Source organism: Balaenoptera acutorostrata, chromosome 8 (assembly GCF_949987535.1).
Source record: "Balaenoptera acutorostrata chromosome 8, mBalAcu1.1, whole genome shotgun sequence".
Taxonomy (NCBI): domain Eukaryota; kingdom Metazoa; phylum Chordata; class Mammalia; order Artiodactyla; family Balaenopteridae; genus Balaenoptera; species Balaenoptera acutorostrata.
Window position 1 is genome coordinate 60,369,173 of NC_080071.1, and position 12,474 is coordinate 60,381,646.

Below are 12,474 nucleotides of genomic sequence, written 5' to 3' on the forward strand. Positions count from 1 at the left end.
AATCACCTTAGGTTCTTTATGTTCCAATCTCGGGGTAAGAACTCCTTCTAAGTAGCTAGCTTTTTCTATCCATGTACTCAGATGTCTATATTCTTTTTTCATTTTTTCTAGCCTAAAGAAAAATCAGTTACAGATTTAAAAAGTGATAGAAGAATATATATGGTATGAAACAAAGAACAACACATACAGTATGATACATTTATAAAAAGTTCTTAAAGAAGAAAACCAACAATATATTGTTTAAGGACACATAGGAAAAGGAATGATTATAACACAAATCAGGGTAGTAGTTACCTGGGGAGAGCTGGGGAGAGGGATGTAATCTCATAAGGGCACACAAAACACATTATAATATTGGTAATGTTGTATTTCTTAACCCAAATTGTAAATATCTAGGCAATGGTCTTATTATCTTTATTTAAATTATACATACATATTTAAGAAATTTTTCTATATATATTGCTCTCATTTAAACTATGTATACATATTTTATAAATTATTTAACACATATATGATATCTTCTGCAATAAAACAAATGAAAAGATAGGAATTTAGTTTTCAATCCAAATTTCAAAAGGCTTTCATAATCTAAAGATATAATCGACAAGAATTAAATGGAAAAGAGGAAATGTTTCTCAATTCATTTCATTAGGACACTATGACCTTGACAATAAAGCATAACAAGGACATTACAAAGAAGGAAAATTAGTCTAATCTCATTCACAAACATAGATGCAAATGTTACAAATAAAATATAATTTTAGTACAAAAAATGTAGTGGTATAAGGAAAAGATAATATACCATGAACCAGTTGGCTTTATCCCAGGAATATAAGGATATTTTGACATTAACAACAGAATGTTTAATTTAAATACAATTTAACTGATTAAAAGAGAAAAATAGGGCTTCCCTGGTGGCGCAGTGGTTGAGAATCTGCCTGCCAATGCAGGGGATGCGGGTTTGAGCCCTGGTCTGGGAAGATCCCACATGCCGCGGAGCAACTCGGCCCGTGAGCCACAATTACTGAGCCTGCGCATCTGGAGCCTGTGCTCGGCAACGAGAGGCCGCGATAGTGAGAGGCCCGCGCACCGCGATGAAGAGTGGCCCCCGCTTGCCACAACTAGAGAAAGCCCTCGCACAGAAACGAAGACCCAACACAGCCATACATACATACATACATAAACAGAATGTAAGCAGACAAGAATAGCATAAAAAAAAAAAAAGAGAGAGAAAAATAATTTGGCAAAATCCAACATCCATTCATGATTAAAATAGAAAACTCTTAGAAAACTAGGAACAGAATGGAATAATTTACTTAATCTGGGACAGGACATCAACCAAAAAACCTATATAAATAATGTGCTTGACTATTAAGTGCTAGAAGCATTGCCATGAAAGATCCTGAACAAAACAAAGATGTCCACCCTTACCATTTATAACAGACATTGACTGGAGCTTCCAGCCAGCATAGAATGACAAGAAAACAAAACTAAAGATTAAGGATTGGGAACAAAGAAACAAAATTGTTATTACCTGTAGATGATATGATTGTTTAAATAAATTCCCCCAAATGATACCACAAATAAGTTATTATGAATATGAAAGTTTAGCAAAAAAGGAAAATTCCAAGAAGATGATGGCAGCAGAAGTAGCATAGTTTTTGAATCCTCCCAAATATCTACATAAAAACATTCAGAGTATCTAGGTAGCAAACCCCAAAACTTATAGGCAACATTTACAACAAAATCACGTGACAAGGTTTCCCTATTAACCCCATATACATTAAGATCTTCATGGTATCAGTGAATATATGGGAGAAAGCAACAGGTATAAAAGGGGCATCTGATGAATGTGAGAATAAGAGAACCCCAAATAGCCAACAGGTAGTCACAAGAAAGCACAGCCAGCCAGCGTGAGAATAACAGTTGAAACTGGGAGGGTTTTGCTCATTCCAATAGTGGGTGAGTACAAAGCATTCATGATAAGAATTAAAGGACTGGGGCTTCCCTGGTGGCACAGTGGTTGAGAATCTCCCTGCTAATGCAGGGGACATGGGCTCGAGCCCTGGGCTGGGAGGATCCCACATGCCACGGAGCAACTAGGCCTGTGAGCCACAACTACTGAGCCTGCGTGTCTGGAGCCTGTGCTCCGCAACAAGAGAGGCCACGATAGTGAAAGGCCCACGCACCGCGATGAAGAGTGGCCCCCGCTTGCCGCAACTAGAGAAAGCCCTAGCACAGAAACGAAGACCCAACATAGCAATCAATCAATCAATCTTTAAAAAAAAAAAAAAAGAATTAAAGGACTGGAGTAGTCTAACCACTGAGGATGCTCAAAACTGACCAGCCAGGTCTCTACTTAGGGACGGGGCCTCAGAAAACCTTGAAAGAAGGTCACTGTATTTTTAAACACCAAATAAAAACTTCAGAAGTGGGAGCTCTGTGAAGCTAGAAAAGCTTTTGGAACCAAGCTTCTGCAAAAAATTCAGGAAAATTAATTTCATATAAAATTGAGCAACAGAGAATTATCAGGGCCAAATTCCAAAGTAGTTATAAGAAGATAATAAGGATCAAAATAACATTCTTAGATTGCAGAAACACACAACAAAGATACATGGGAGTCAGTGAGCAGAGGGAGGAGAGGGGGACCCATTCTGCTAGGAAGAAGGGGGTTGGGTGGTGCTGCCACTCAAGAGAAGGCAGAGCAACAGCCATCGCTGTCACTGGAAGCCAAAGAAGTCGAGGTTCTGCAGGTAGAGCTCAGGGAGCCACTCTGAATGGAGAAGCATTATAATGATCCAGATGTGTTCTACTAAGCCAAGAACTGAAGAAATTTGTGGATTCCAGTCTAAGATGGTGAAGAGGCTCCTGAACTCATTCATCTTCTCTCAGAGATACATCTGAGAGATCTCAGAGATACAAATCTATAGTTGTACAAGGAGCAATTCCTGCTGAAAGAAATCCAGAAATAGCTGAGCAACTCCTAAACACTGGACGAATGAGAAAATACCCACAGCAAATGGGTAGGAAAGGCTGAGACACACTCTCACCATAAACCTAACCCTGGCACCATGTCATACAATTGGGAAGGAACTTCCAATTCCCAGCATCTCTTTGAGGAGAGAAAGGTTTGGACCCCACAATGAGTGCTCTAACTTTCAAGACTGCCACTTGAGGGACAGGCCCCCAAAACACCTAGCTAGGTCACACCTAGCTTGTGACCATGAGACCCTCAAGGTTAAAACAAAATAGGAATAGTTCTTAATGGGTTCTCTAGGACTTGCCATGGTTATGTGCCAAGGGCTCAGCACAGAGTAGGCAAAAACTCTCCATCTCCCAGTCTTTCCCCAAGAGAAGCCTACTCACATTCTGTAAAAGTTAATGTTTGCGGGTCAGGCTTCTAATTTAGCATGCTTCTAGGGGCTGACTGCAATCCTCCCTGGAAACCAGGGAAGCCAGCAGACACTACATCTCTCTTCTCCCTCTAGCCTGATCCAGATCACCAGTATCTCCAAGGAAAAGTCTGTACATACAACTGGCACCCCAGATTTTGTGGCTGCCACCCAAAGCACAGGCCCCCAGATTGCCTGATGTCATAGTCAACAGGGTTTGCATTTACCAGTCTACAGGACTATAGTACACAAAGAAGCAGTTTTAATGGGTGCAGGTGCACCACCAACCCTGTGACTATACAAACAGGCCCAGCACAGAGGGAAGAGGAAAAAAAAGTCTTCCAGTTTCTCCCTGAAAGGGCTCTAACTACATACTTTCCCAGCATCTACCTGGGGGTTCAGCTTCCAATCAGCCTGAATCTAGGTGCTGACTGAGATCTCCCCTTTGGGACACTGACAAGTCTTGACACGCCCTCAACTATTGGAAGGGTGACTAAGAACAAACAAGGTGACTTGGACCATCACAAAGGTTTGAGGGACAACCAAGAACTTGGGCTGGGCTGATGGTAAGGTTCCTTTCCTACAATGAGGCCACAACATCAAAACTTAGAGAGGTGGTTGTTTTATCTAATGTTCAGAAACCAACACAGAGAGTCAAGGAAAATGAAGTAAGAGAGGAATAAGTCTTAAGCCAAGGAATAAAATAAAACTCCAGAAAATAAGTTCCAAACAAAAGAACAAGATAAAACTCTAGAAACAGACATTAATGAAGCAGAGATAAGTGACTTACCTGATAATGAATTCAAAATAATGGTCATAAAGATGCCCATCAAGGTCAGAAGAAAAATGCATGAACAAAGTGAGAATTTCAACAAAGAGACAGAAAATATAAGTACCAAAGAGAAATCACAGAGCTGAAGAATACAATAACTGAACAAATGATATGACCAGCAAGAAGGGGTTAATATCCAAAAATATATAAACAGCTCATATAACTCAATATCAAAAAAACAAACAACCCAATCAAAAAATGGGCAGAAGACCTGAGTAGACATTTTTCCAAAGAAGATATACAGATGGCTAACACACACAAAAAAGATGCTTAATATCACTATTAGAGAAATACAAATCGAAACAACGAGATACCTCTTCACACCTGTTAGAATGGCTATCATCAAAAAGTTTACAAATAACAAACGTTGGTGAGGATGTGGAGAAAAGGGAACCCTTTCACACTGTTGGTGGGAATATAAATTGGTGAAGCCACTATGGAAAACAATATGGAGGGTCCCCAAAAAACTAAAAATAGAACTACCATATGATCCAGCAATTCCACTCCTGAGTATAAATTAGAAAAAATGAAAACCCTAATTTGAAAAGATACATGCACTCCAATGTTCATAGCAGCACTATTTACAACAGCCAAGATACAGAAGCAACTCAAGTGTCCATCAACAGAAGAATGGACAAAAAAAGATTTATACATACACACAATGGAATATTACTCAGCCATAAAAAAGAATGAAATTCCACCATTTGCAGCAACATAGGTGGACCTAGAGAATATTATGCTTAGAGAAATAAATCAAAGAGAGAAAGACAAATACTGTATGATATCACTTATTTGTGGAATCTAAAAAATAAAATGAATGTATCTAGCAAAACAGAAAGAAACTCACAGATACAGAAAACAAACTAGTGGCTACCAGTGGGGAGAGGGAAGAAGAGAGGGGCAAAATAGGGGTATGTAATTAAAGGATACAAACTACTATGTATAAAATGGATAAGCAATAAGGATACATTGTACATCACAGGGAATTATAGCCATTATTTTGTAATAACTTTTTAGAATTTAATTAAAAAAAAGCTTTTTGGCCACGCCACGCAGCATGCAGGATCTTAAGTTTCCCAACCAGGGATTGAACCTGCATTCCCTGCAATGGAAGCATGGAGTCTTAACCACTGGACCACCAGGGAAGTCCCTGTAATAACTTCTAATGAAGTATAATTTATAAAAATACTGAATCACTATGCTGTAGACCTGAAAATAACATAATATTGTAAATCAACTATACTTCAATTAAAGAATTCATTGTCAAACATCAAAAAAAAAAAAAGGAATCAGTTGTGTTTCAGAAAGAGAAATTAAGGAAACAATCCCATTTGCAATCACATCAAAAAGAATAAAATACCTAGGAATAAATCTAACTAAGGAGGTCAATACAAGAACTCATACAATTCAACATCAAAAAAAGCAAACAATCTGATTAAAAAATTGGCAAAGGACCTGAACATACACATTTCCAAACAAAACATACAGATGGTCAACAGACACATAAAAAGAGGCTCAACATCAATAATCATCAGGGAAATGCAAATCAAAACCACAATCAGATATCACCTCACAGAATGTCAGAATAGGCATTATCAAAAGACAACAAATAACAAGTGTTGGTGAGGGTGTGGAGAAAAGGGAACCCTCCTGCACTGTTGATGGGAATGTAAATTGGGACAGCCACTATGGAGAACAGTATGGAGGTTCTTCAAGAGATTATAAATGGAACTACCATACAATCCAGCAATTCCACTTCTGGGTATTTCTCCAAAGAAAACACAAACACTAATTTAAATAGATATATGCATCCCTATGTTCACTGCAGCATTATTCACAATAGCCAAGACACAAAAGCAACCTAAGTGCCCACTGATAGATGAATGGATAAAGAAGATGTGGTGTGTGTATATATATATATATATATATATATATATGCAATGGTGTATCAGCCATAAAAAAGAATGAAATTTTGCCATTTGCAACAAAAAAGGTATAGCGCTAACTAAATTAAGTCAGACATAGAAAGACAAGTACTGTATGATTTCACTTATATGTGGAATTTAAAATTCAAAACAGATGAAGAAACATAAATCAGAGACAGAATCATAGACACAGAGAACAAACAGAGTGGAGGGGAGTGGAAGAGGAGTGAAATAGGTAAGGGAAATTAAGAGATACAAACCTCCAGTCACAAAATAAACGGATCACCGGGATGAAATGTACAGCATGGGGAATATAGTCAAAAATAATGTAGTATCTTTGCTGACAGATGGTAACTAGACTTATCATGGTGATCATTTTGTAATTTATAGAAATGTTAAGTCACTGTGTTGTGCACCAGGAACAATATAGTGTTGTAGGTCAATCATACTTCAAAAAATGAAAGAACAAACTCATAGAAAAAAGAGATCAGATTTGGGGTTACCTGAGGCAGGGGGTGGGGGAGGGGGAACTGGATGAAGGTGGTCAAAAGGTACATACTTCCAGTTGTAAGATAAATAAGTACTAGGCATTCAGTGTACAACATGATTAACATAATTAGCACTGCTATAGGTTATATACGAAAGCTGTTATGAGAGTAAATCCTAAGAGATCTCATCACAAGGAAAAATCTTTTATTTTGAATCTATAGGAGATTATGGATATTCGGTAATCTTATCATGATAATCATTTCATGATGTATGTAAGTCAAATCATTAAGTACTGCTTAAACTTATACAGTGCTGTGTGTCAATTATATCTCAATAAAACTGAAATAAAAATAAATAAATATTATGTGGAATCTAAAAAATGGTACAAATGAACTTATTTACAAAACAGGAATAGAGTCACAAATGTAGAAAACAAACTTATGGTTACCAGAGGGGAGTGGGGAGAGAGATAAATTGGGAGATTGGGATTGACATATATACACTACTATGTATAAAATAGATAACTAGTAAGGACCTATATTGTATATAGCACAGGGAACTCTACTCAATACTATGTAATGACCTATACGGGAAAAGAACCTAAAAAAGAGTGGATATATGTATATGTATAACTGATTCACTTTGCTGTACACCTGAAACTAACACAACATAAATCAACTATACTCCAATAAAAATAAATAAATAAATAAATGTTATTGAAAGAATAAAACATAGGACTAGGGGAAAAAGGGGTTCCTTGATCACTCAAGGATTCAATGTTTATGTTTATAATTCAACGTTTATGAATTAATTTATAAGTCTGAGTAAAATATGCATATACATAAACACTATTTTCAAAATTTCAGGAGTTCTGTTTCTGGCAATGATGGAATAGATTATTTCAGACCATCTCACTGCACAACTGAAAAAGCTAGACAAAGTATTTTAAAATTTTTTCTTTGGAAGTATCAGTCAGTTATAAAGGCAGCAAGAATTTGCAAATCCAAGATGCCAGACAGAAAGGAAGTCTGGAGACTTTGAGCCCATAATTTGGAGCCATTTTCCTTCAAGGCATTTGAGGTGGCCAAGAGTTAAGAGCTTTGAGATAAATATGTAAGAATGAGGGAACAAAAACCAGAGTTCAGCCCCTGTTAAGGATGAGAAGCCATGGTAAACACCTAGGCTTTCAGTTGGGGCCCTAGAGGGCTATATCCCAAGAATAAATGTCTCCTTAAATATTGTACCCTGGTTGCCTCACACTAGTCCCGACCTTGATGTTAAGAATAATAGTAAACCAGAGAAAGACTAATGCCCACAGGAACTAAAGCCCAAATCATTTCAAATCATTTCAGTCTCATCTCAATTGAATTAAGGTGATCTGGGATTGCTAGTGTTCCCAGGCTAGCTGGCTGCCAGATGCAAATGTATATATTATCTGTAAAAATATATAATCAAGAGCCTCAAATTAGTTCTACAGATTTTCAGATACAATGTTTGGCACTTGATAAAAACAACTAGGCATATGAGAACATAAGATTTGACTAAAAACTCTGAGAAAAAAAACCAACAATAGGTATAGACTTATAGGAAATCCAAATAATCAAGTTATCAGAGACGAACTTTGAAATATAATGATTAATATGTTCAAAGAATTAAAAGATAAGACTGAGGATCTTGGTAGAGAAGTGGAACTATAAAGTAAATGAAAATTCCATAACAAAAGGAAATAACTGAAATTAAGAATTCAATTGGTTTAACAGCAGATAAGAGACAAAGAAGAAAGAACCAATGATTATAAGACAGGTCAGAAGAAAATATCTAAAGCATAGAGATAAAAGATGGGAAATACAGAAAAGAGTATAAGAGACCTATAGACTATATTGTTGAGTGAAGGGGCAGAGAAAGTATTATACTTTCTCCCATATTAATGAGTTCTCACCCTTTTTCTTGCCAGATCATTGACTTTTTAAAACAAACACTGAACCCATGAAATATCACCATGATGAAGGTTTCTGGACCAATAGCAAGCCTATGTCTCAAAGGAAAAATTAATATACAAATAACACATAAATAAGATGAAAAATTTTTTGTTTTGTTTTGTTTTTGTTTTTTACCTTGCCCGGGGTTGTTGCTGAAGTTTTTCAAGTCGTACTACAGATGGCTGGTTGGATTGGGATGCTGTAGTTGGCACCCCAACAGAAACATTCAGGTCTGGGGATAAGAATGCTGGATATTCTATTGGTTGTGGTATAATAACATTTCTGGAAAATGGTAATAAAGTTAAAATTATACAAAAGTCCACTTCTAAAATCAGTGTTAGCTATCAGACCCAGACCTCTCTCCCTATCTCTAGATCCAAATCTCTATCTCATGGCCCAGTCAAGTTGACACAAAAAACTAACCATCACAAGTCCACCCCTTGTCAACTTGGTACCCATAAACATCTTACAACATGCTTAATCTCCAAATGAAAACAGTAACAAGGTCATAATTAACCTTACATGATACAACTCTCCTGTATACATACAGCCAAAAACTCACTAGCCCCTTCCTCAGAAAAGGATGTAAAGTCCTTGGGTGATGTTTACTCTTCTCCTTAATATCCTGAAACTTAAATAACTATGATGTAAGGTTAACAATACTTAAATACTATGATATAAAGTAAATATGTATTATGTTACATGATAAGGAGATGAGAGGGAAGAAAAACATATATATAAATTTTTTTTCCAGGTCACTGAGTAAATGGGCCAGAGTAGCACATCCAAAGGAATATGTTGCCTCCAAAACCCAAGAGGCCCACTAGGTGTTATGCCTCTTTTTTTTGGTTGTAGGAGAGCCCAGATACAACAACTTACCCTTCACCTCAGCAGGAATATCTTGACAAGCCCCATACCTGGATCCCTAAAATTTCACTGAGGTCAGTAAAAGCCCTCGAATTTTATCAGACTTATTTCCCACCTTCTGACATGCAAATATCTTACCAATAAGTCTAGAATAGTGCCACTTCTTGCCCACTAGGTCCAATCAGCATAATGTCATTACTGTAAGGGTGAGTGTGATATCTTATATAAAAGAAAGTAATTAAGATTCCTGTCTACTATATTATGACATAGGGCTGGAGAGTGATGTATCTCTGAGGTAGGACAGTGAAGGTATACTGTTGGTCTTGCCTGTGGAAATAAAACTGTTTTGGATGGTCTTGATTAACAAGTATGGAGAAAAAAGCACTTGCCAGATCAAGAGTTGCATACCAGGTACCAGGGGGTGTGTTAATTTGCTCAAGCAATGAAACCACAAGTGGTACAGCAGCTGCATTTGGAGTCACCACCTGGTTAAGCTTACAATAATCTACTGTCATTCTCCAAGATATATCTCTTTTCTGCACAGGCCAGATAAGTGAGTTGAATGGGATTGTGATGGGAACCACCATCCCTGCACCTTTCAAATCCCTATGGTGGCACTAATCTCTGAAATCCTTCCAGGTAATGCTTTTGGTTTACTATTAGTGGTAGCTCTAGTGGCTTCCATTTAGTCTTTTCCACTGTAATATCCCTCATTCCACAGGACAGGGAAGGTATTCACCAACTGTTGAATACATATATTCTAATTATGCATCCTGGAACTGGGGAAATAACTATAGGATGGGTTTGGGGACCCACTGGGTCCCCCATGAGATGAATCAGAGTTAAAACTCCATTGACCACATGACTTCCATAAGCCCCTATTCTAACTGGTAGACAACAGTGACATTTTGGGTCTTTTGGAATTAGTGTCAGTTCAGAGCCAGGGTCCAGTAGTCTCTGAAAACTCTATTTCCTTTTCTCTGATGCACAGTTACCCTGGTAAAAGGCTGTAGTTCCTTTGGGGGAATGCTGGGAGAAAGATTAACATAATTTTTGGCACTGTGCTGAGGTCTCTCCTCAAGGGGATCAGGCTTCCCCTTCATTCAAAGGGTTCTGGGTCTGTAAACTGGTTCAAACTGGGAACTGATTGAGGAGCTCTGTTTTTATGATTTAGGTTAGACTTTTGTTCATTTGACCTAGAACTTTTCTGCTGATACAGATCAAGTAAGAATTTAGTAGGCTTCCTGTATGTTCTATTTCTAGGAATATCATGATCAACTAGCAATGCCACAGGTCTACATGAATCAGACTATTTTGGTTGCTGCTTTGACCCTGCTGTCCATCACAGTAACCACACCCACCTTGCCACTTCAGGATCCAATTCCTCCCAGTTCATTTAGGTTTTCCAGTTCAGTGACTGCAGTTCCCACGGCAAGGTCTGGCCTACAAAGAAGAGCAATCACAGGGCTCTTCAAGGGTGGGGATTCCCTCACAAACTTATTTGTCACAGTCATGGTGAAAGATGTGTCTTCTGGAGCCTCCCAGGGTGAATAAGTGGGTTTTAAATGACAAATCCATTCTAACACTACAATCTCCCTAAACCTTTGAATTCCTTCCTCTACATTAAACTAAAGTAGATCTGGCATTTTCAATTCACTCACAGTGGGCTATCTTTTGGTCCATGTTTCAGTAACCAACAAAGTGTTAGAGTCCTTTGTAACTCCCCAAGTTGCAAATTAAACGTAGAATCTCTGCTTAGTGAGCCCATATCCATAAATTTGATATGATCCAACTTTATGATCCTGCCACCATTATCCCATACCTTTAATATCCCCATACTCTCACATGTCCCCTGGATTTTTATATATATAAATTAGAAAACTCAAGCAGTTCTTTTTGGAGTGTAGTGTACTGCCTCATGGGTCACACTTTGAACCTCACCTTTAGGGGCTTGCTGGAACTTGAGTCTAGTTACAGGCCTAGAAGCAAAGAGGGGCCGTGGGGGTGAGTCTTGAGGAAAATCAACATCGTCTTGCATGGCAACTGCCTCAGAAGAGGCCATTACTATTTCTTCAAGCAATGCAGGGTTAATCCCCTCAGATGGGGTGGAAAGGCCACTACCACTTTTGCTGGGGGTGGAGAGGTCTCTTCCACAGGGGTCTGAGAGGTCACTGCAACTGGCAAAGCAGATATATCAGAATTTATGGGCTCAGCGTCCCCAGCTTCACCAGAGTCTTCTCCTATTTTCCCATTCCAACTTTAAGGGTCCCACTTATTCCCAACCAATATCCTCACTTTAACAGTAGACACCCTATGAGGCTGGGAGCTCAATTTGCATTGTAATTCAGGCAGCTGCAGAATGAAATTCTGGTTTCAATTTTCAGCAATCTTAGTATTATGGCTATAGGGGATAAGGGTCTCCTTCAGGGCACACATGGAAGATTTCAGGTCATTTACACAATGCTTGAGCTGGGAATTTGAATCCTTGAGCTCGTTCTTTTCTCACCTTTGTCCACCAACATTAGGAATACCCAGCCAATTCATTATATTCATTAGTTTGACAAAAATGTTTGAAAGTATCATATATATAGTCACCCATATCTTTGCTTCTTTGCTTTGATTAGGGGTATCCAATGGGTGATATTTTTCACATCGCTATTGCCAGATCACGCCATGGACTATCAGTGTCTCTTTACCACTAGAAACAGAGTCATTAGAGTCTTTAAATCTATAATCGGATTAGAGAGCTAATTCCACAAACCCCAGAACCAATTCAGAAAACTTGTCCTTAATCTTCTGTTTCTCTAGAACCACACTCGGTATCAAAATCTGTAGTAGTGAGAGCTGTTCAGAGAAACAGAACCAATAAGATGGAGACAGAGGGGGAGAAAGAGAAAGACAGACAGAGAGAGTTCATTATAGGGAATTAATTTAAGTGATTATGGAAGCTGACAAGTCCAAAGATCTGCAAGATGAGTGGGCAAGCTGGA

The 12,474-nt window shown here is 38.1% G+C and overlaps 1 protein-coding gene across 1 annotated transcript in view; it reads right to left on the bottom strand.

Annotated features, from left to right (window-relative positions):
* The window catches only part of C2CD6 (C2 calcium dependent domain containing 6), a 120,243-nt gene that overhangs the window by 37,211 nt on the left and 70,558 nt on the right, over positions 1 to 12,474 (bottom strand). The window contains exons 9-10 of the mRNA XM_007190533.2: positions 8,753 to 8,899; positions 7 to 112 (exon numbers count right to left, since the gene is read on the bottom strand). Coding sequence (XP_007190595.2) covers positions 7 to 112; positions 8,753 to 8,899 — 253 coding nt within the window. The remainder of the gene's footprint in view (positions 1 to 6; positions 113 to 8,752; positions 8,900 to 12,474) is intronic.